General features: G+C 42.1%; 2 protein-coding genes across 3 annotated transcripts in view; both read right to left on the bottom strand.

Moving 5' to 3' along the window:
• The window catches only part of olfml3b (olfactomedin-like 3b), a 24,930-nt gene extending 11,847 nt beyond the window's left edge, over positions 1 to 13,083 (bottom strand). The window contains exon 1 of the mRNA XM_076268530.1: positions 12,886 to 13,083. Coding sequence (XP_076124645.1) covers positions 12,886 to 13,005 — 120 coding nt within the window. The 5' untranslated portion in view covers positions 13,006 to 13,083. The remainder of the gene's footprint in view (positions 1 to 12,885) is intronic.
• An 11,223-nt stretch (positions 13,084 to 24,306) lies between these two features.
• c1qtnf12 (C1q and TNF related 12) overlaps positions 24,307 to 25,000 on the bottom strand; it is a 36,773-nt gene continuing 36,079 nt past the window's right edge. For both annotated transcript variants that reach the window (XM_076268416.1, XM_076268415.1), the window contains exon 8: positions 24,307 to 25,000. This exon is cut by the window's right edge and continues 737 nt beyond it. The gene's annotated coding sequence lies outside the window, so the exon portion shown is untranslated.

Below are 25,000 nucleotides of genomic sequence, written 5' to 3' on the forward strand. Positions count from 1 at the left end.
ACATGCATACACTCACACACACATGCATACACACACACACTCCCACACACACATGCATACACACACACTCCCACACACACACACCGCAGGTCATTAGGTCTTGAATTTCCCCTTGGGATCAATAAAGTATCTATCTATCTATCTGCTGCAGGAGCTGAGAATGGCACACACACACATGCACACACACAGGGCCAGATGTACTCACGCTTTTGCAAAAACACACAAAAAACAACACACACACACACACATACACACACACACACACATACACACACACACACACACACACACACACAGGGCCAGACTGCCTGTTGCAGGAGCTGAGAATGGCAAATTGTGCTTTTCTGTGTCATGCATATGTATTCAGAGGAGGGTCATGAGAAAGTGGGAGTTTTGTGTAAAGAAATGGGAGGCGAAGCGTAAAATGCGCCTAATTAGGTAATCCCCAGTTTGTACGAAAACTGCCCATGAAAGCACACGTCTGTTTTGCGGTGAAATATTTCCGCCTTGTAAAAGCAGGTGTTAATCCGCTTGTGATTGAAGTATGCGTTCAGTAGAGCTACAGGTTTGATAAATAGACACACACACACATCTACACCCACACACACTAACACACACACACGCACTAACACACACACACACACTGAGCTACAGGTTTGATAAATAGACACACACACACACATCTACACTCACACACATACACACTAACACACACTAACACACACCTAGGCCTATTTTGGGCTGAAGATGATCAGAAAAAAACGTGTCCAAATTCACATCCATTATTCTCTGTTGAATTGCTCACACTGCAGTACTTGTCACATATAAATCACATGGATATCATGCAAATTGATTGAAAATCTTTATTGACATGATGTATTTTGTACAAAGGATAATTCTTATATAAATAAATGAATAAAATGACTTTGTACAATTATCAGTCAAAAGGATAAGTACAATAAAGCTACAGAGTTATTTCCACTGCAGTCCTTAGTGGAAGGGGCGGAGCCGGAGCTTTCCAATTAGCGGCTAGGTGTGATAGGTGCTGTGATAAACGGTGTGATAAATAGTGTAGGTGATAAACGGTGTGATAGGTGATAAAAAGTGTGATAAACAGTGTGATAGGTGCTGTGCTAAACGGTGTGATAAACGGCGTGATAAACGGTGTGATAAACGGTGTAGGTGATAAACGGTGTGATAAACGCTGTGATAGGTGATAAACGGTGTGATAAACGGTGTGATAGATGATAAACGGTGTGATAGGTGATAAACAGTGTGATCAGGGCCGGAGTGGGGCCACTGTTCAGCCCGGAAGTTTCAGGCCCAAGACCGGCCCATGTTTTCCATAGTGGTGGAAATTGGATAAATGAAGCAACATTTCAGCTCTTACTATCCTGTAGTTTTTATTAGTACCATGGTTCAACAATGTGTAAAGGTTATATAATAATTCACTTCAATAATTGAATTGAATTAAAGAATAATTGCTCTTTCTTACATTAAATAACTTTAATTTATCCTCTCTACTTGTCCCTCATGGCCTCCTCATTACTAATTTTGGTCTCATCATTTTCAGTGGTCGACTGGTTGATCTGCTGCTCAGAGGCTACAATTTTACCTAGGCCTACACAGATCAAGCTTCAGTTTTGTTATCAATATTTGCATCAGGTATGCAAACTGGTCACTCTCCTACATACACACACACTCACATACAATCTCACTCACATACAATCACTACATGAAATGATCAGGCATGCAAACTGGTCACTCTCCTACATGAAATGATCAGGCATGCACACCAGGCATGCACACTGGTCACTCTCCTACATACACACACATACTCACTCACATACAATCACTACATGAAATGACCAGGCATGCAAACTGGTCACTCTCCTACATGAAATGACCAGGCATGCACACCAGGCATGCACACTGGTCACTCTCCTACATACACACACATACTCACTCACATACAATCACTACATGAAATGACCAGGCATGCAAACTGGTCACTCTCCTACATACACACACATACTCACTCACATACAATCACTACATGAAATGACCAGGCATGCAAACTGGTCACTCTCCTACATACACACACATACTCACTCACATACAATCACTACATGAAATGACCAGGCATGCAAACTGGTCACTCTCCTACATACACACACATACTCACTCACATACAATCACTACATGAAATGACCAGGCATGCAAACTGGTCACTCTCCTACATACACACACATACTCACTCACATACAATCACTACATGAAATGACCAGGCATGCAAACTGGTCAGGCGGGAAAAAGGTAAGAAGGATGCGCGGACACACGGTACACGCGGAAGAGTACTATTCGTAGTCTATGTTACCGAAAAGTACTATTCGTAGTCTATGTTACCGAAAAAGGGCAACCAGTGACATCTTGCATTTAATACAGTACAAAACAACTGTCCATAAACATGTCTTTATAGGACAACAATTCAAAGGACTTGTTTAATTAACACCAATCAATTAAACCAATTCAAAACAATGTCATTTTGTTTTTCTCTTCTTTTTGGCCTGCACCAAGACTCCCGAATCCCGTTCCACTCCAGTTTCGTTCCCTATGTTGTCTAAAGCATTGGTTCCCAAAGGGTGGGTCGTAGGAGATTTTATTTGGGTCGCCAGCATAATGACAATTTATGTTGTGTAATAGGCCTAGCTTATACCTTATATAGCTTAGGAACTCCTTCTGTGCACATTTAGAACATCGCCAGAACGTCGATATCACTCGCAAAATTAAACAATATTTCTGTCAGGCGCCTACCATGGACGTCACAGTTGCAAAATGCAAGGGACATGAATAAGTTTATATTTGCACGAACAATAACGGACATCAGCTCTTCAACATGGCCCATTAAAATCTAGAAAGTATCATTTTAAATCGTAAAAAAACCCTGCCGACAACAATAGGCTAAAGCAGACATCCATAGACAGGACATATGGCTTATTTGCATCATAGGCTACAGATAATTTCAATTGTAGATAGGCCTCTTTAAAGTTAATAGCAGTCTCCTCACATTCCATCTTATTTCGGATTTAAAACGCACAAAAGTGCATTAGATTAGGCTATAATTTAAATGGACATGTAAACGCTATTTCCTCTTTCCAATGTTGCGAACTTCACTACAGTAAAGCTGCATTGCCATTTATTAGTTTCCCATAACAACCACCACATAGTCGAGGTGATGAGGGTTATTAAGATCGACTTTGAACACAGTGAGCCATACAACTTGACAATTACACTATATCATAGTGTTAGGGCTCTATTTTCCGTCCCGGGGCAGTTCCAGCGTTATGGATGTGACAATTGGACTCATATTGGTAAACAAAATGCCTTAGAGTGGGGGCAAAATTAGTATCAGTGAATTAATTTGCATAACTTTTAATGTAACCTATGTCCTCTGAATACTGAGAAATCCTCAAATTTCATATAATCAATTTCATCCTAAGAATACAAGGCATTATATCAGCGTTATGGATGTGACATGAAATGGACACACTTTTGTGAGAGATTACAGGTATTCTACAAACTCTGTGAATTTTGAAGGAAACTGCCGAAACTATGATATATGTAGCATGAAGGAGACTTGAATGAACACAAAAAGTGTGTTTTTGAAACTATGCGTCATTTTTGTAATGCATTATGTAGGAAAAACTGGCGTTATGGATGTGACGGTTTCACGTTATGGATGTGACGTGTCTGAACCAGTCCCCGACAAACTACATAAAACACATAATTAAGTAGTGAATTTTGATATGAAACAATTGAAATAGTAATCATGAAAAACTAGCGATGAAATTATTGCTTCCTCAGTGCCCACTAAGATCAACAGGAAGAATCAGGACAATAAGTCATTTAAAATATAAAATATATATACATATATTTTTTTACCGTCATCAACTGAAACACCAGGGAACATGTATATACCTAGCCCTATAACTAGCCCTACCTGAACCGTTGCACCCAAGATGACAAAATATTTATGGTATGTTAGTCTCAAGAGCCCACATCAACCTAACCCATACCCACTCATTTGTGATTTGCACACATAAAGTACATGCACGCGCACGTGCACACACGCACACCCACACACGCGCACACACACACACGCACGCACGCACAGTCACACACATACAGACAGGCAAGCACACACACACACATAAACACATTCAGACAGGCAAGACACACACACAAACACCCACCCACCCACATGAATGCAGACACATAAACGCACACACACAGGCACGCATACGCATGTGCACACACAGACACACACACACACACACACTCTTATAAACAAAAGCAAACTCACATATGCACACACTCATTTACATGCACATGAGTTGCAGGAGTAAGAGATGGAGACAAATTGACAAGCATGATTTATTTTTGCGAAGAGAATATGCAGGACTGAGAGGCTGTGCGGTACATCTAGTTTATTGCTGCCGTTACTAATGTTACTCTGTGGGTATTAGCTACAGAGGACCTGACACTTCAAATGCTGGCATATTGCGTCACATTTAAAATGAAACTGTGTTAAGCAGACGTGAGCAGCAGGCTGAACAGATCTGCAACAGAAGGTTGCTATGTTAACTCCAGCTGCAAAGTCAGCCATTTTCACCAGCTAACACGATAATTCAGTTACTGTACAACAACAGTATGACAGTTACAGGAAGATAATCGCTCAGATTTTCGTTATTAGGCCACTTGAAAATAGGCTATGGCTAGGCTAATCACTGGAGGTATTTTAATATTATGTTTGTTTTGCTAATAGTTAGGCAAGGCCTCCTTGTGGTTTTGATCAACCTAATAATCTTTGAAATGTCAATTGTAGGCCTAAACACTAAGGTGAAATGCGTTGAAACTGACATGCCACTAGAACAGACGTTTTATCGGCTTTGTAGTATAACAAAGTCTCCAGTCTTGTAAATTCACATTATGTAACATCCATAACGTCACATCCATAACGCACCATTAAAGGTTTTAAAAGTAAGAAAGGGGCACAATTTGGTCATCACACTTTACATTGATATAAATCAGCTTTGCACAGACACTATGGACATTGTCGCATCAACACTGTATGTGTAGCATAAACTTTTCCTATAAAACGTTATGGATGTGACATGGCCATGGAACTTGCTGACTTAAAAACAAAAGCCTTACAAATGTAAGGAATTGTGCTCTTAAAGGCAAGCTGAGCATAGACATTACTCTACCATTCCCTTGTCAATCTGGAATTTGTCAAATGACACAATTTGTTTAAACCTTGGGTCCATTTATCCACTTTTTTAAATATGTATAATATTACCATGTGAAAAAATGTTGTTTCTGTATGGTTGCACACCATATTTATGATGTAAAAAGAGTGTAATTATCCATCAAATTCAATCAGATCAGTTACAAACAATAAAATATAGACCTAAATGAAGATTTTAACAACAGTTCTATTTGCGTATGCACAACTTTTTTTTTCCATGTTAAGGATGACCTTTGCATGGAATTGCCCCCCGGCGCAATTGACTTTGTATACTCGCGCGTTTGTCTTTCCTATTTTGCAGTCAGCGCATATTGGAATTTTCCCTCCACAGGTACATGCCTGTAAATTAGGGAATTCGATTGCGCCCACGGGGGCGGTTCAGCGAAAAGACGGGGCGTGTTCCGGCGCAAACGTTCACTGTTGATATTTTGCAGTTTCAGAAAACAATTCCGCCACAGACCAGGAACTCCCTGGTCTAAAGTCTGTGGCGAAAATGCAGATGCTATTTTAAGGGCGCATGCATGACCACAGGCCTGCATGAATGAATGCGTTGCACACCAATCTACAGACACCCCCGTGCACAGACGGAAACATTCAAAGCCTTGATAATATTTGTCCATTTCCCGGTTTTGTTCGTGCATTGGTGACCTAAATATTTAGTAGCCTATATAGTACAACATCTACATGCAATATATTTAGGCTACAACAACGCCTAATTATGACCTATTAATCTGGAAAACTTTACAGCCCTATAAAGGCTAAAGTTACTTTTAGTTTTGTTCCAATTTACCGTTGTGTAAGGTTTTAAGCACCATAATTTTGCCTACCTTGTTGTAGCCCATCTGAAATAACTCCAAGCTTTGCTATGTTCCCTCCATCCTTTCGTTATTTTCAAAAAACGTTTTATATCCATGATGGCCTTGAAGTCTTGAGTTAGTGAATTAGCTTAAATCAGCTTTTCATGTGCTGTTAACCAGCAACAGATAGTACAAGAAAGCAGCAAGTATGGTTACAATTTCTGTACAATTTATGTAGTTGCTGCATCCATTCATTGTTATTCTCTCTCCTGCTCAAATAAATGTTGTGCGTGAATTAAGTTGATGATAACGTGTTTACAAACTCTGCTTTACAGAAAATATTGTAAATAGTCACGCAGTTAATGGGATACTGTGCAGAGTTGAAAGTTAGGTCAACTTAAACGAAGCCCTTGCTTTGCCGCCTGTGCTGCGCAACGCACACCTCAACGCAGCTCCTCTCATCTATACAATGTAGTTCCCATTTCTGTAAACCATACATAATTTCAAAGAAAAATATTACCACTCGAGGGAAATCAGTGTGGTGTCCATGTGAAAAAATAGGCATAAATCTAGCGTAGCCTACACATTTTCACGAATCACTGATGTGTTGATGACATAAATTAGGAAATGTTAGAGGACTTAAGGAGACGTGATGTTGAACTGCATGCCGATGCCATTTAACCCTAATGCCCCAGCAGCAGCACGGGAGAGAAGAGATTAACTGACAGAAGATATGCATTGTCTATAGAGAGGTAATGTTAGATTACATTGTACATTGCAAATATATCACCATGCATTCATAACCTCGTGATTCAGTGAGAATGATCCCAAAACATCGGAAAGTATGTCTTTGTGACAATTCTGTATTACATTTTGTCAAGATGAAAAATCAATAGCTAACTGTTCCCAACTGAACAGTGATTATAGCGCTGTGAACGCTCCTGGCTGCGCCTGGCAAATATGCCACCATAATAGCAATCAGCTATGGAACAAGCGTGCCTGTTGTTAAAGGGAATGTGAGATGACGCTCTGATTGGTTTATTGCACGTTACGCCCAAACCACACCCATGATTAATGTAGCTACTTCAGACAACCCCATTTTAGATTTGCGTCGGGCGCAACAGTCAAATATCCCGCTGGTAAAATAGCATCAGCGCCCGAGATCCGCCCACAAAGTGAATTGCGTTTTGCGCAGACACTTCCGTTTTAGACCATTAAAATAGGGCCCTTAATGTGTTGAGTAAAGCTACACATGTTTAGATTGATTTTGTTACCATGTGTGTTTATTCCTGCCGTTACAAAAACTAGCATCTCAGATAACGTTAGCGATTAGCTCACGTTGATATGGCAATAGAAAACGCCTTCAGTTTTCGGTATAGTTTTCGGTGTGACGCTGATTGATTGGCTTGTGAACAGGGCAGCTCACACCGAAAACTATACCGAAAACTGAAGGCGTTTTCTATTGCCATATCAACGTGAGCTAATCGCTAACGTTATCTGAGATGCTAGTTTTTGTAACGGCAGGAATAAACACACATGGTAACATGGATAGGCTACTCTGCGGTTAGCAGTAGCCAATCAACAAACGTATTGTGAGTTGTAAGTGGTTCTCTTTTCTAGAAATGCCTTGCAATCTTTGGGTGCACTCACCGCATGTTTTAATTTAATCTCCGTTCCCCTCCCGCCCGCTCCCGTTGATTTCTGCCCGTCCCGTCCCTATCACGTTACCAACAGTGAAATTGACTCCCGTACCGCAGGACTCCCGCGGGAATACCGTGACCCGCGGAAGTCCCGAAAAATTGGACCCGACCAACTCTTTTTTGGAGGGGAGAACTCCCTCACATGGTAGGCTACAGCCTATGCAGAGGCAACGGTGTCATGCACAGAATGCAGAACGTGAAGGCTATAGCCTACTTTAAGAGAACATAGACTAACGTGACAAATGTCGATATTTTTTTCCTCGACTGGCCCAAAAGTGAAGCGGCCCACCGGGAATTCTCCCGATTACCCACCCCGGGCCTGGGTGTGATAGGTGATAAACGGTGTGATAGGTGCTGTGATAAACGGTGTGATAAACGGTGTGATAGGTGCTGTGATAAACGGTGTGATAGGTGATAAATGGTGTGATAGGTGCTGTGATAAACGGTGTGAAAAACGGTGTGACAAACGGGGTGATAAACGGTGTGATAGCCCTCCTCTCACCCATCTCACCTGAAGTCCCATCCTCGACTGCCCTATTACTGTCCCCCTATCTGGACTCCTGGCCCGTACAGCCCAGCGACACACCACCTGCCTATGACAACTCTGCCCGGATTACTGGCCCATCCGCCAACCCACCACATGCCCCTCGAAAACTCCCTTCCCCTGGACAATCCCAACGCTGGACTATTGAACTTTCTGTCACTAAATCAGGAATAATGAATTACCATAACGGATACGTAATCATCCCACCTCTTGTAACTTTCAGCTCAAGTGCTTAACACCATGTCTTATTCTCTACACCCGACTATCATATGCATTTGTCATGTATACAGACCTTACTGTCATGTACTGACCCTAGGCAGATGGGTCAGGCCCTTGAGTCGTGGATCTGCTCGAGGTTTCTTCCTATATGTATCTCCAATTCTAGGGAGTTTTTCCTCGCCCCTGTTACCCATGGGCCTCTCTCTTGCTTTTCTTTTCTTCCTTTCTTTCCTTCTTTCTCTGACTGCCTACATTCTGTAAAGCGCCATGATACATGTGTTATGTTTTGGCGCTCTATAAGCACAATAAATTGAATTAAATTGAAATTGATAGGTGCTGTGACAAACGGTGGGATAAACGGTGGGATAGGTGATAAACGGTGTGATAAACGGTGTGATAGGTGACAAACGGTGTGATAAATGGTGTGATAGGTGCTAAACGGTGTGATAGGTGATAAACGGTGTGATAAGTGCTGTGATAAACGGTTCGCGATAACATGAACGTGGATATACATGACATTTCATTATATTTCCATTCTGTACACAGTGCTTAGTTTATCTCCACCCATTACTCTCTGTGGTATATCTCACGAACGCTTCATTCAACACATGGCAAACCATATCAGAATAAACAGCACCTTACCGGACATGAGGATATGAACCATTCCCCTAATTGCAGCACATTTCTACATGGTATCCAAATTGGAGCTGGAATTCCAATGTAATAGCAGCCAAAAATAATGAACTTGGTTTTCATATCAAAGAATGACATGCACAGATCAACTGTGCTTTTGAATAGATATTTTTTTCGGTGACATGAATGCAAAACAATCATGAGACAAAGTATTTTTCCTTGATATAAAGGCTGACATAAGATATGCAAGCATGATCACATCATACTTTCCCAGATAGCCTACTGCCTTGAAAACAATATAGTCTATGAAGATCTTTTTTTCAAAATGTCTATACATGTGTATTTCAGAACAAATGGCAAAGAGAGAGAGAGAGAGAGAGAGAGAGAGAGAGAGGGAGAGAGAGAGAAAAGAGGTAGAGATAGAGAGAGAGAGAGAGAAGAGGTAGAGATAGATAGAGAGGGAGAGAGAGGTAGAGATAGATAGAGAGGGCTAGAGGAGTTGTGTTTGTAAGGAGACAGGCAGCTGACTCAGCAGAGAAGGGCAAAGAGGTATGGTGTGTGTGTGTGTGTGTGTGTGTGTGTTTGCATAAAGAGGAACAGGATGGGGTAGGGATTAAGAACAAGGCAAAGAAAGTGGAGCAAAGGTGGAGCACACAGAAGGTGTGTGTGTGTGTGTGAGAGAGAGAGAGAGATTGTGTGTGTGTGGGTGTGTGTGTGTGCATGTGTGTGTACAAAGCAGTGGTGTAACTGATGAGATACATCTGTGTGTGTGTGTGTGTGCAGTGGTGTAACTGATGATGTTTCCCCTCTGTCCCAGCTGCTTAATCTGCTGTGTCTCCTTTCTAACTTTCCACTCCGTTCCCTCACACACACACACACACACTCACACTCACACACACACACACACACACACACTCACACACACACTCACTCACTCACTCACTCACTCACTCACACACACACACACACAGTCAGAACAACAGAGCGAGAGGAGTGGTGGTCTCCTCTGTTCTGGGAAAGCTGAGGCAGAGACCAGAGTCACACACACACATACACACAAACACACACACACTCAGAAACCTGAGACCAAGAGCAGAGTCGAGGGAGCGACAGGAAATGAGCGAGTCGTCAGTGGACACACACACGTCTGTAACACACACACACACACACACATCTGTACAACACACACACACACGTCTGTATGACACACACACACACACACACACACACACACAAGTCTATACAACACACACACGTCTGTAACACACACACACACACACACATCTGTACAACACACACACACACACACACACGTCTGTAACACACACACACACACACACATCTGTACAACACACACACACACACATCTGTACAACACACACACACACACATCTGTACAACACACACACACACACATCTGTACAACACACACACACACGTCTGTAACACACACACACACACACACACGTCTGTACAACACACACACACACACACGTCTGTAACACACACACACACACACACGTCTGTATGACACACACACACACACACGTCTGTAACACACACACACACACACACGTCTGTATGACACACACACACACGTCTGTATGACACACACACACGTCTTTACGACACACACACACATGCACACGCGCGTCTGTATGACACACACACACACACACATGTCTGTACGACACACACACACACACACACACACACACACAAGTCTATACAACACAGACACACATGTCTGTAGCACAACACACACACACGTATGTGCGACAGACACACACACGACACACACACGTCTGTACAACACACACACGTCTGTATGACACACACATCTCTACATGACACGCTGGCATTGGGGCAGCATCTTACTGACACACACACACACAGACACACCTCTATACAAGCAGCTGACACACACAGACACAGACACACACACACTCACTCATACACACACACACACTCATACACACACACACCTCTATACAAGCAGCTGGCACTAATCACCTTTTCCAGCCACTGCTGTTCCAGTCAGCTGCAGAGCTGTTACTGCCTGAATGCCCCCCCCCCTTTACTGGCACTTTCCCAACACACACACACACACACACACACACGGCCAGCTAGCATGGACCTGACACACACACACACGGCCAGCTAGCATGGACCTGACACACACACACACACACACAGCCAGCTAGCATGGACCTGACACACACACACACACACACAGCCAGCTAGCATAGACCTGACACACACACACACACACACACACGGCCAGCTAGCATGGACCTGACACACACAGACACTCATACACACACACACACACACAGCCAGCTAGCATGGACCTGGCATTGCATCACCTTTTCCACCACTGGTCAGAACCAGTCACTGGCTGTCATGCTTCCTGGAAGCCAACATCACCGTGGAGGGGCAGTAGAGCCAGAACTGCACTGAACTGGTGGAGCGACTGCCCCATGGTACCCCTCTACTGCCCCATGGTACTCGACTGCCCTCTACTGCCCCATGGTACTCTACTGCCCCATGGTACCCCTCTACTGCCCTCTACTGCCCCATGGTACTCTACTGCCCCATGGTACCCCTCTACTGCCCCATGGTACCCGTCTACTGCCCCATGGTACCCGTCTACTGCCCCATGGTACTCTACTGCCCTCTACTGCCCCATGGTACTCTACTGCCCCATGGGTTGGGTTATTGGGTTAGTTAGAGTTGGGTTATTGGGTTAGTTAGTGTTGGTATAGTAGCAAATGTCCCATGGGTTGGGTTATTGGGTTAGTTAGAGTTGGGTTATTGGGTTAGTTAGGGTTGTGTTATTGGGTTAGTTAGAGTTGGTATAGTAGCCAACTGTCCCATGGGTTGGGTTATTGGGTTAGTTAGCCGTGGGACAGTAGGCGAGTGGCCCACACCAGCAGCATCAGTACAGTGCAGGTTTTGCTCCTACTGCAGAAACCACCTGTCTGACAGCCTCAGCTTCACCGTGAGACCACCTGTCTGCTGCGTTATGCCTCCACTGTGGTGGCTGACGGTGTGACACTCCTTCATTGACCCTCCTTGCTATGCAGGAGTGGAGGATAGAAGAGAAAGAGGAGAGGAGAGAAAGAGGAGTGGAGGATAGAAGAGAAAGAGGAGAGGAGAGATAACAGAGGGGCTGGAGTGGGGGATAGAAGAGAAAGAGGAGAGGAGAGATAACAGAGGGGCTGGAGTGGGGGATAGAAGAGAAAGTCAGAGGAATAGAGGAAAGAAGATGAGAAGAGGAATATGAGATGAGAAGTGAGATAAGAGAAGAGGAGAGAGAGAGAGAGAAGAAAGAGGAGAGAGGAAAGGAGAGGAGAGAGAAGAAGGAGAAGAGAGAGTAGAGAAGAAAAAAGGAGAAGAGAAAGGAGAGGAGAGAAGAGAGAGGAGAAGAGAGATGAATTGGGAAGATGAGAGGAGAGGTGAGAAGAACACTGGGGAATGGAGTTCACGTCATGCTTGACCCTTGACCTTTCCCTGAAGAGTTAGATAACACTGGCAAGGCTGCCTCAGATCAGTGTCATGAAGCGGAGGAGATGCATAGAGTGTGTGAGTGTGTGAGAGTGTGTGTGAGTGTGTGTGAGAGTGTGTGTGAGTGTGTGTGTGAGTGTGTGTGTGTGTGTGTGTGTGTGTGCATGCTGAGCTCACCTCTATGGCTTGTAACCTTCTCTCCAGGTAATCCATGAGAGCCTGCTGTTGTGCTGCCGCTAGATCCAAACTCAGCCCCAGCAGAACCACAAACAGAACCACAAACAGAACCGGCTTCATCTTCAGCAGCGATCCAACTCACTGGCCTCTTCAAGTGTGTATGTGTGTGTGTGTTGGAGGGAGAGGGAGAGTGTGTGTCACGGCTCCTGCTCTGTAGGCTGGAATGTTTGGATAAATTCAGGGGGAGGGAACTTTCACATCTGGAACTGTTGTTGGCACACTTCATCCTGTTCTCTCTCTCTCCCTCTCTCTCTTTCCGGTGTTGGTATCTCTGCTTTTTTTTCCTGTTTAGCTTAAACTTTCTATTTCTGTCCTCAGTTACTTCCTCTCTCTCTCTCTCTCTCTTGTCCCCCTCTTCCACTCCTCCTCTTCTCCACTCCTCCTCCTCTTTCTTTTCTCCACTCCTCCTCTTCTCCACTCCTCCTCCTCCTCCTCTTCTCCACTCCTCCTCCTCCTCCTCCTCCTCCTCTCCCTCTCCAGGTCCCCCTCCCTCTTTTCCTCTTGAAGGGGGAATACGCATTTGACACTCACACAAGTCAGTGATAATGTGTGCCTTTTATGAGTCAGTAATCATAATTTAACACAGTACAAATCGATGTCTTATCTTTCACTATGTTGAGTAACGTTGAAACATTTTCCTGGGAGCTCTCCAAAAGCCCCCACTTAAAACTTCCCCAGTCCCCAGTTCAAGTGTGACGTATCTTCCACTCTTCCACACACTGGGTACCCCTTTAGCATCATCTCCACACACTGGGTACCCCTTTAGCATCATCTCCACACACTGGGTATCCCTTTAGCATCATCTCCACACACTGGGTACCCCTTTAGCATCATCTCGACACACTGGGTACCCCTTTAGCATCATTTCCACACACTGGGACTCAGTCTCAAATCGCCTACTTCTGCACTACAATACCTAATTTGAGTACGTGAAGGCGTTCACACTGAAAATTCCAACTACACGAAGGGCGCTGCAAGTCCCCGGATGGTGCAGTCATAACGGTCAAAAAGCTGAGTGTGCAACACTGGACACTTTACGCCATCTTGGCCAAATAGCAGAAGGGGGTCCGTGGAAAGTTTGCTATAAAATATAAACATACCCGGAGAACGTGCAGGGCCTATCGTCATTACTGCTGCCCGGAGAATGTGCAGGGCCTATCGTCATTACTCCCGCCTGTGTAACGTTAAACCAATGAACACTCGGCTTTTACATTACGTCAATCTGCCAAAACATTTCTCTCAGGCTTTAACTTCACGTCTTACAGCTAATGAATGAATAAATGAAAGCCAATCAAACAGGCGCATTGTGTTCAGCACAGGAGCAGCCAATCAAACAGGCGCATTGTGTTCAGCACTCCCCCCGCTTTCATTTGGGCCAATAGAGGCTCTGTTGTTACATTACATCAATCTGTCAAAGCAGTCTGAACATGCTAATCTGTCAAAGCAGTCTGAACATGCTAATCTGTTAGAGCAGTCTGAACATGCTAATCTGTCAAAGCAGTCTGAACATGCTAATCTGTTAGAGCAGTCTGAACATGCTAATCTGTCAAAGCAGTCTGAACATGCTAATCTGTCAAAGCAGTCTGAACATGCTAATCTGTTAGAGCAGTCTGAACATGCTAATCTGTCAAAGCAGTCTGAACATGCTAATCTGTTAGAGCAGTCTGAACATGCTAATCTGTCAAAGCAGTCTGAACATGCTAATCTGTCAAAGCAGTCTGAACATGCTAATCTGTTAGAGCAGTCTGAACATGCTAATCTGTCAAAGCAGTCTGAACATGCTAAGTAGCCTACTGAGAAGAATCCACAATGGATACATATTTAAAAAGGTTAGGTACTGATAATCCCAAACAAACAAGCAAAGTGAGTAAGTATGAAAACAATAAAACCATATTGTCTTTGGATTTATTGAGAACAGCGGTGGGAAGCCGATGTGCTTTGTATGTGTTCAGGTGTTAGCAAACGAATCGATGAAACCGGCTACGCTACAGCGGCACCTCATAACCAAAGCACCCGGAGTACATGGATAAACCGAAGAGTATCTCCACCAGCGAACAAAGCTGACTAATTTGGCCACAACATCTGAGAGAACAGAAGACTTCTTTTTTAGTTGCCCAGCGAGTAGTAAAATGCAAGAAGCCTCATACAATTGCACAAGAGCTGATCCTCCCAGCAGCAGTCGATAATAATAATCTAGTCACTGACCAATTCGTCTGCTGCAGCTCAACCTGCTGGAAGTTAGCCTACGGGGACTATTTTCAGGTGCTGCATGATATCATTGTGCTGCTGTGCCCATGGTGTTCCTTGATTATTACGCTGGAATGAGAGTATAGTTCCATGTCAAATCAGCCTAGAAAATCGCCACGTTTCATTTTCTATTGGTCTTCTTACACTTTCTAACTTGAGAGGAGACAAGTTTTAAATAGGAAAATTACCGGAAATCTTAGTCACTTTTAAAATTGTTGCTAGCAGGCGAGAAGCTAATGGTCCAATCAGATTCAATGATCTATGCTAGGCTGGAGCTTAAAGTGGTATCGCCAGACTCAGAGAACAGCTGGATGAACTGGAGAAAGGTAAAAATCAATTGTTTCACTGTTTGTGGAAAATTATTGTAATTCCCCAAACGGTGGAATATCCCTTTAAGAGTACATGCATGCATTTGGACTGTTATTGTATCGGTGATTTGTATTATTTGTCAACACTATTTGATTTGATTAGTCAAAAAGGTGATTTTGCACTATTTACATGTTCCACTGGGTTGCTGCAGTTCACTTTTGCTCACCCCTTCCTCTCTCTCGCTCTCTTTCTCTCTCTCTCTCTCTCTCTCTTTTCACATAGATCTCTGTTTCTTCATCAGAGGACAAAAACAAAATATTTTGGTGCTCAAGTTGCTGCAGCCAACAGCTAGAGGACCCAGGTAGCTACAGTGATAAACTCTGGGGGCATTTTTAAAATCATGCAAAACCATAAAAACATCTATGACTTTTCTTTTAAGGAGAGCCCGGAAACTATGCATAAATGATAAATGATGCCTTTATCAGAACCCACAACTTCACCGTCTCTTACTTGGGTTACTTACGGTCTAGTCACATGTACGCGCTGAAGAACTCTCTTACTTGGGTTACTTACGGTCTAGTCACATGTACGCGCTGAAGAACTCTCTTACTTGGGTTACTTACGGTCTAGTCACATGTACGCGCTGAAGCACACACTAACTGCTCCGGGTTAGTGTGTGCTTCACCTCACTGTGTGTTCACTGTGTGTGTGTGTTCACTGTGTGTGTGTGTGGTCTGTGTGTTCACTAATTCACGGATGGGATAAATGCAGAGACCAAATACTTGGCCTAGAAACCTGATTACCATAGTGTTAACCCTCTATGGTACGGTGTTGCCTGTAGGCAACATAGCCTATTTTGCCTTGAGACATCCCTAGACAACTCAATACTAACCAATGAAAATTCAAAATAGTGGTCACATGCCCCACAGGCAGCTATTTTGATCCTTCTTTCAGCAGATGCACACATTTGGGCTGGGTATCATATTTTCTCCCTAGAAAAGTGTGAATTTCACTAATTTCACTAAAATTCTTTCACTACATTCTTCAAAAAATTGACAACCTTCCTTGATAAGTAAACATTTTCAATCATTTTTATGTATATAAAAGAATGTATATTTAAAAAAAATAGCAAAAATCTGCATGTTGCCCACAGGCAACATTGTACCGTAATGGAATCAGAATAGGCCATACGTGATATAATTTAAGGAATGTTGGGAATTTTTTACCTATTGTAATGATTTACTACTTTTAATTTTAATAATCAGTCATTTAAAATAATTTACATGATGATTTGAAGATATTATGATTTGTTTATGATAGTGTTCTACAATGGTACAATGTTGCCTGTGGGCAATGGGTGAATATGATATGATACTTTGTTTGACTTTTTTGCGAAAAATAAATAATATTATGGGGTAAAAACTACATAATTCTGTTTTCTATGGTTTGGTTAAATAAAAATATGTTATAAACAAATATGCCTTATTATTTTGTATAAGAAAACATACATAGTTTTCCATTATGGTACAATGTTGCCTACAGGCAATGGTTTTATAAAAATAAAATAAAATATATATTTTTAAAAATCTTCCCTAATTTTGTTTAAGTGACTATGTTTTAAGCAGGAAAAACATTACAAACATTTTTCCCCATTCAGATCATAATGCGTACCATAGAGGGTTGCTCCAAATGTAAAGCACTTTGAGTTGCATTCTGTGAATTATAGGGGGCTATACAAAAAAGCTTATTATTATTATTATTATTATTATTATTATTATTACAGCTTTCACATGCATTTCTGGAGGTGCTTCTAGGGCTTCTTTGTAGACTGTGTGTAGAGGGTGTGTGTTTCTGTGTGTAGTGTGTGTGTGTGTGTTTCTGTGTGTAGACTGTGTGTGTGTTTCTGTGAGTAGACTGTGTGTGTGTGTTTCTGTGTGGAGTGTGTGTGTGTGTGTGAGTAGACTGTGTGTGTTTCTGTGTGGAGTGTGTGTGTAGACTGTGTGTGTGTCTGTGTGTGTGTGTAGACTGTGTGTGTGTTTCTGTGAGTAGACTGTGTGTGTGTGTTTCTGTGTGGAGTGTGTGTGTGAGTAGACTGTGTGTGTTTCTGTGTGGAGTGTGTGTGTGTGTGAGGAGACTGTGTGTGTTTCTGTGTGGAGTGTGTGTGTAGACTGTGTGTGTGTCTGTGTGTGTGAGTAAACTGTGTGTGTGTTTCTGTGTGGAGTGTGTGTTTGTGTGTAGACTGTGTGTGTTTCTGTAGACTGTTTCTGTGTGTGAGTAGACTGTGTGTGTGTGTGTGAGTAGACTGTGTGTGTGTGTTTCTGTGTGGAGTGTGTGTGTGAGTAGACTGTGTGTGTTTCTGTGTGGAGTGTGTGTGTGTGTGTGAGTAGACTGTGTGTGTTTCTGTGTGGAGTGTGTGTGTAGACTGTGTGTGTGTATGTGTGTTTGAGTAGACTGTGTGTGTTTCTGTGTGGAGTGTGTGTGTGTAGACTGTGTGTGTTTCTGTAGACTGTTTCTGTGTGTGAGTAGACTGTGTGTGTGTGTTTCTGTGTGGAGTGTGTGTGTGAGTAGACTGTGTGTGTTTCTGTGTGGAGTGTGTGTGTGAGTAGACTGTGTGTGTTTCTGTGTGGAGTGTGTCTGTGTGTGTGTGTAGACTGTGTGTGTGTGTGTGAGTAGACTGTGTGTGTGTGTTTCTGTGTGGAGTGTGTGTGTGAGTAGACTGTGTGTGTTTCTGTGTGGAGTGTGTGTGTAGACTGTGTGTGTGTCTGTGTGTGTGAGTAGACTGTGTGTGTGTTTCTGTGTGGAGTGTGTGTTTGTGTGTAGACTGTGTGTGTTTCTGTGTGGAGTGTGTGTGTGAGTAGACTGTGCATGTTTCCAGTGGAATGTTGTTGGCTGTTGCGTAACTCAGCGGCACTTCCTGAGTGAGATGCTTGCCTCAGTTTGACTCCTTGGTGAGTTCACCAGTAAAATTCCAAACACTTCCATCTCAAAACACAAGATGGCGCCATTTAGCTGCCTCAGTGCCTTTCCTCTTATCACAGCCATCCTGAACCCTGATGCATTAATTCATTTAGTTTTTTATGGAATATTAGAATAATCGGGTGAACCAGAGAAAGACTATTCAGATATTGGGATGAATGAAAATCACTATCACGTGTAGGGACAAACATTGGACATTTGGTCTTAACTCATTGAATGCCAAGCTGTTTTCGGAAGCTTTGTCCTAGAGTGCCAGCAATCTAGACCATTGTTGATGATTTTTGTACAGCCACAGCATATTCTGTGTTATAGCTATGAACACATACAATGGCACGTTTAAAAGGTGAGACTTTAAGCTCTCAGTGGGTGCAAACCGTGTATTTCTACACGCCTCTGTTCCTGACAAATCCCAAGCTAAACAGTGGCTAGTTTTCATCAAAATCGCTGTTTTTTTCTAGAAATGGAGATATAACGTCTTTCATGAAATATTAAGTGTTGCCTGTAAACTTTCCGGGAAGTGATCAGCGAGACCTGGCGAGACTGCCACCTAGTGATAGACCCACGAAAATGGCCTGGTTTTGACCTGACGTGCATGCGTCACTGATTCGACCCAAAGCGGCAACCGAGTTATGATAAAATGTCCAGATTGTGCGTTTTCATGAGTTTTCGATTGTCATATATTTTATTTCCATTCATCACAGAGTTCCCAAAATCACATATAAGGTGTGTCAGAGTGTCTAGTTTTGTAAAAAAGATAAAAACGTAATATTGCGTTTTTGGCACTCAATGATTTAATGGTCTTAATGAGGAACTTGGCCTCTCATGTTTTTTATAATCCACACTTTGGGGTACCTGTATAAATGTTGGGTCTGTATGTATATTTATTTTCTATACCTTTACATGTACTTCTTCTTTGAAGTTGTTAAATGTATATATATAATATATATATATATATATATATATTAGGGCTGTCAATCGATTAAAACATTTAATCAAATTAATTACATACTCTGTGATTAATTAATCTAAATTAATCGCATATATAATTTTTGCTGTGAAAGTATTTTAAATATTTAAATTCAAATGAATCATTGAATAATCAGCATTAGTGACATTAAAGTTCAAAAACTCTTTTATTATTATTTTCACTGTTCAAATAATGGCCATAATATTCTATGATATGACCTAATAGGCTGAGAAAATAAATTCAAAAGTGCTTCAGGAAGAAGTTTTTTTTCACATACAAGGCATTTCAGGCCACAGATATAACCTAGGGGACACAATGAAAATAAATTAACACTCCCCTCAATGTCAACACTATTTCTTTACATTGATGTGCGACTTTAGAGTTGACGAACTCCGGTGATATGCAAATTCCTTGCTGCAGACATGGCAGAGGACTTTATTTTAATCAACATTTTATTTTTATCAACACCATCAGGCCATTTTTTAAAAGTAAATGTTCCAATCAATGATCTAGGCAGCACATTTTCTTCTCTCTCCTTCATTTTACAGTCTAATGGTTACTGACTAGAACGGCTCGGGGTCAAAGGTCATACGGAATTGATTAATCTGCACTATCTTTTTAATCAGTTATTTTTTCTCAAATGAATTAATCAAAATTAATCAGTTATTTTGACAGCCCTAATATACATATATATATATATATATATATATATATATATATATATATATATATTTGTATTTTCCTTTTTTGTTTCCTTTTGGTGTTTTGTTTTTTTCCCTTTTCTGTGTACATCTGAGTGCTTACACAGGACTGGTTAATTGATGTACCACACCCACCTAGGCCAGTAACCAATGCTTTGAAAGATATTAGTATCTGACTCTTTAAAATCTGTACATCAATTCCATTGACTGTTTGACTCTGAAGAAGACGCATGGGCGTCGAAATGTTAGTTAGTTTGCACAAATAAAAACATGTTAAGCATTGAGTGCTCCGGTCCTGCTCCTTGAGCATTGAGTGCTCCGGTCCTGCTCCTTGGCTCCTGCTAGACCTTGGATCTCCCTTCTTGACTTCTGCGTTCTGTTCCGTGAGCACCAACCAGGCTGAAGCGCAAGTGACCCCCTTCTATTGGACATTTTGCCCCTCAACAGATAACGTTACTGTTTCTGCACTACAATGGTTCTGTTACCACACTGCACATAACTACACATAGCTCTGTTACCACACTGCACATAACTACACATAGCTCTGTTACCACACTGCACATAACTACACATAGCTATGTTACCACACTGCACATAACTACACATAGCTCTACATACAGTACATGTCTGTCTATACACTTCAAACGGAATATCCATATTCAGTTTTTATTATAATATATTCTGTTAATACACTGCATATATCTATATTATTCTTACTATTATTATATGTAATGTTACTGCTACTACACTGCACATATCTGTACATGTTGTTCATACATTGTTCATATCTCATAGCCATATTTATTCTGCATAAGGTTACTGCTAATACACTGCACATATTTATATCTAATTTATATTACTGTAAACCAACGGTATACTACTGTCTACACTGCACTATATTTCTTGACCTGTCTATGCACCACCTGACTACTTTGTATATCACATTGCACTTTTCTGCTTTTTTGCACTTCTGGTTAGACACAAACTGCATTTCGTTGTCTTTGTACTTGTAGTCTGCACAATGACAATAAAGTTGAATCTAATCTAATCTAATCTAATCTTGTGGTGTGTCCTTTTTTCTCCACATGGGGGCCCTACAGCATAGACAATCCAAACAAGAATGGAAAGTTTACTTGGCTGGTGCTGGCTTCTGAACTGCATCACACACCCATAATCTGTGATGAACATTTGTAAATGCAGTGTTACAGTAACTAGAGGGCACGAAACAGACACTACAAGGACACTTCAAATTGTACACTCAAGCTTTGAGATGAAAACAGACACTACAAGGACACTTCAAGTTGTACACTCAAGCTTTGAGATGAAAAAAGAGCAGGGGGTCTTTAGGACCCAGAGAAGAGGCATTGGTTTAGGCGGGAAACGGTTCCAGTGCTGAAACACACTAGATAGATAGATAGATATATAGATAGATAGATAGATACTTTTATTAATCCCCAAGGAGAAATTTGTGCTCTGCATTTTACCCATCCGGGGTTAGTGTACAACACACCCACACACACAGTGTACACCCATTCACAGTGATGGGCAGTAGCGTCGCTACTTGTAGCATAGCTACTACAGTAGCTTAACTACATTTGTCAGTAGCTTGGCAGTGACGTCGCTATTTACAAAACCAAGGCACTTTTCAGTAGCTAAGCTCTTTTATTGATCAAGGAGCGCAGTAGCGTCCTCGAAAGCTCATTTCTCCTGGACATGTCTGACATTTCACACATAAGAGCGTTTCCCTGCAGCCATCAAACACATAAATTAGGAAAACAGGATGTTTCTGTGTCAACGACAACACGAAATAAGCAACAAGCGCATGCGTAGGCCTACAGACTAATGTTCACGGTGACGACACACCACAGTAAGTGACACACACACACACACACACACACATACAGACACTGGAGGGAAAAGACAGAATGACAGAGAGCCAAAGATCCCTTGAAGAACATGAACATGTTACACTGTGGCCATACCTTTAAAAGTACGTCACTTTAGTCGAGACCAGTGAAAATAAATATATTTTCAGATGCCTTTTGTGTAATCCAAAGAAAAAGTTCCTGTCGACGTCAACGACATCCAACACTTGAATTTTCCCTTGAGGATCAATAAAGTATCTATCTATCTAACTATCTATCTATCTATCTATCTAACTATCTATCTATCTAACCATACGAACACACATTCAGGTGACTGAATTTCATTGAACTACCGTTTTTCCATTTTGCATCAACGAATAAAATTAAGCTTAAATCTGCTAACGAAACGAATTAAGTAGGAGAGAGGTGGGAGAATGGAATAATTGATGAAGTTCAAACAGTTAGATAAAACAGTAAAGTAGCTACTAATGTAGCCTATTAAGCTACTTTTGACAGTTTGTAACTTAGCTTGCTACATTTTTATGGGTGGTAGCTTCTGTGTAGCTGAATTTATTGTAGAGTAGCTGGTAGCTTAGCTCACTACACACACACACTGTCTCCGCCCCTTACCTGTCCCTGATTATTAGTCCTGTTAATCCCTTGTGTTCACCTGTCTCTTGTTTTACTTTGTTCCTTGTTCACCTGTGCCCTGTTACCCCAGTATATTTAGTCCTCATGTTCCTTCTGTTCCCCGTGCGTGTAAAAACATTGCGAGGTATGTACAAACAGGCCGTATTGAGGTCAAAGCGCAGACTGCCTCTTATGGGAGCTGAAAATGGCAAACTGGGCTTTTCCGTGTCATGCATATGCATTCATGGAAGGATCCAGGGGAAAGTGGGAGTTTAGCGTAAAAAGATGGGAGGGGAAGAGTAAAGAGTGCCTAATTATGTATTCCGCGGTATGTACAAAAACTGCTTGTGAAGGCGCGCGTCTATTCTGCGCCTAAATACTTGAGCACGTGGCAAGCATGCTTTATTTGACATGTTTATCAGAATTAGCATTCCTCAGAGGCTTCATTAGAACAGCACTTCCCTCCTGTCCAACACACACACACACACACACACATATTCTCTCTCTCTCTCTCACTACCAATCCACAAAGTCATACATGCACTCCTTTAAGCAGAAAAGACTTACTTACTCTCAAACACATGTGCCAAAACACTTACCATCAGCCCACTCACACACACACACACACACTCCCTCACTACCAAGCCACACACTCATACACGCAGTCCACAGAAACACACTTACTCACAAACACAAAGAAACAGACACATGCACATACACACACACACACTAGCAGTAATGATAAAACTGCATACACAAACATGCACACACTCAGACTCACAAGCAGAGACCTCCACTGGCACCACTCCAGGGCTTTGCTCAACTTCAGTTGGAATAGCTCCAATACAGAGGTGTGTGTGTGTGTGTGTGTGTGTGCGTGTGGATTGGAGATGACTAAGCTTCTGTCATCAGAGCGGGGAGTATTTAGCTAATTACTACCTAGTGTGGATCCCTGAATCCCCCAACAGCATATTACCCAACAAGCTCCCCTGCAGGGCAACAATACACACATACATACACTACACTACACTACACACACACACACATACACTACACACACACACACTACACATACACACCCCTGCAGTGCAACAATGCAAACACATGCTGAATGGGGTAATGTGGGCTAACATGCTAAATGGGGTTAAGGGCCTTGTGAGGTTTAGGCTAATAGAATGGGGTTTAGGGGCTTGTGAGGTCTAGGCTAACATGCTGAAGGGGGTTTAGGGCCTTGTGTGTTGTGGGCTAACATGCTGAATGGGGTTTAGGGCCTTGTGTGTTGTGGGCTAACATGTTGAATGTGGTTTAGGGCCTTGTGAGGTTTAGGCTAACATGCTGAATGGGGTTTAGGGCCTTGTGAGGTTTAGGCTAACATGCTGAATGGGGTTTAATGGGGTTTAGGGCCTTGTGAGGTTTAGGCTAACATGCTGAATGCATGAGATAGATCCTGGCCTCTGTGCAGGTGCAGCTGAACTGCTGTTAGATAGATAGATACTTTATTGATCCCCAAGGGGAAATAGATAGATAGATAGATAGATAGATACTTTATTGATCCCCAAGGGGAAATAGATAGATTGATCCCCAAGGGGAAATAGATAGATATATAGATAGATAGATAGATAGATACTTTATTGATCCCCAAGGGGAAATAGATAGATAGATAGATATATAGATAGATAGATACTTTATTGATCCCCAAGGGATTATTATTATTAAGTGTTCCCAGATATATAACACAACATACTGCAGAATATATTAGAGCACTCTAAACATTCATAGATTCATTCAACATTTGTATGGACATTTCTGAGTGGTATCATTTGAATTTATATAGACATTGGATACATTTCTGATATTTTATTTAAATTAATGCATACCAGTACTATTTGCATATAAACTGAAACATTGTGGTATAAAAATACATGAAACATTTCATGAGAAGCCCAGTTAGCAGAGCTGGTCAAACAGGACAACATTTACAGTTACATTTGGTGCTCAGAGGTCCTGTGGTGCAGTCCATGTGTGTGTGTGTGTGTGTGTGTGTGTGTGTGTGTGTGTGTGTGTGTGTGTACTATATACAGCTGATGCACTGTTGGTGGTGTGTGTTTTCATAACATTGATAAAGACCATTGCTCTACATTTCACATTAAGTCATGGGCTCTTTACAGTAATGGAGGAGTCTGTATGTGTTTAAGGGAGGTGGCTATGTGTTGAAGGGAGGTGGCTATGTGTTGAAGGGAGGTGGCTATGTGTTGAAGGGAGGTGGCTGTGAGTGTTTAAGGGAGGTGGTTGTGTCTCTTGGTGTTGACTTTAAGTGTATGTGTGTGTTGAGTGTGTGTGTGTGTGTGTGTTGAGAGTATG

Source organism: Alosa pseudoharengus, unplaced genomic scaffold, assembly GCF_046254945.1.
Source record: "Alosa pseudoharengus isolate Yale_2024_CS ecotype anadromous, Long Island Sound unplaced genomic scaffold, YU_APseudo_1.1 YU_APseudo_1.1_scf_5, whole genome shotgun sequence".
Classification (NCBI taxonomy): Eukaryota; Metazoa; Chordata; class Actinopteri; order Clupeiformes; family Clupeidae; genus Alosa; species Alosa pseudoharengus.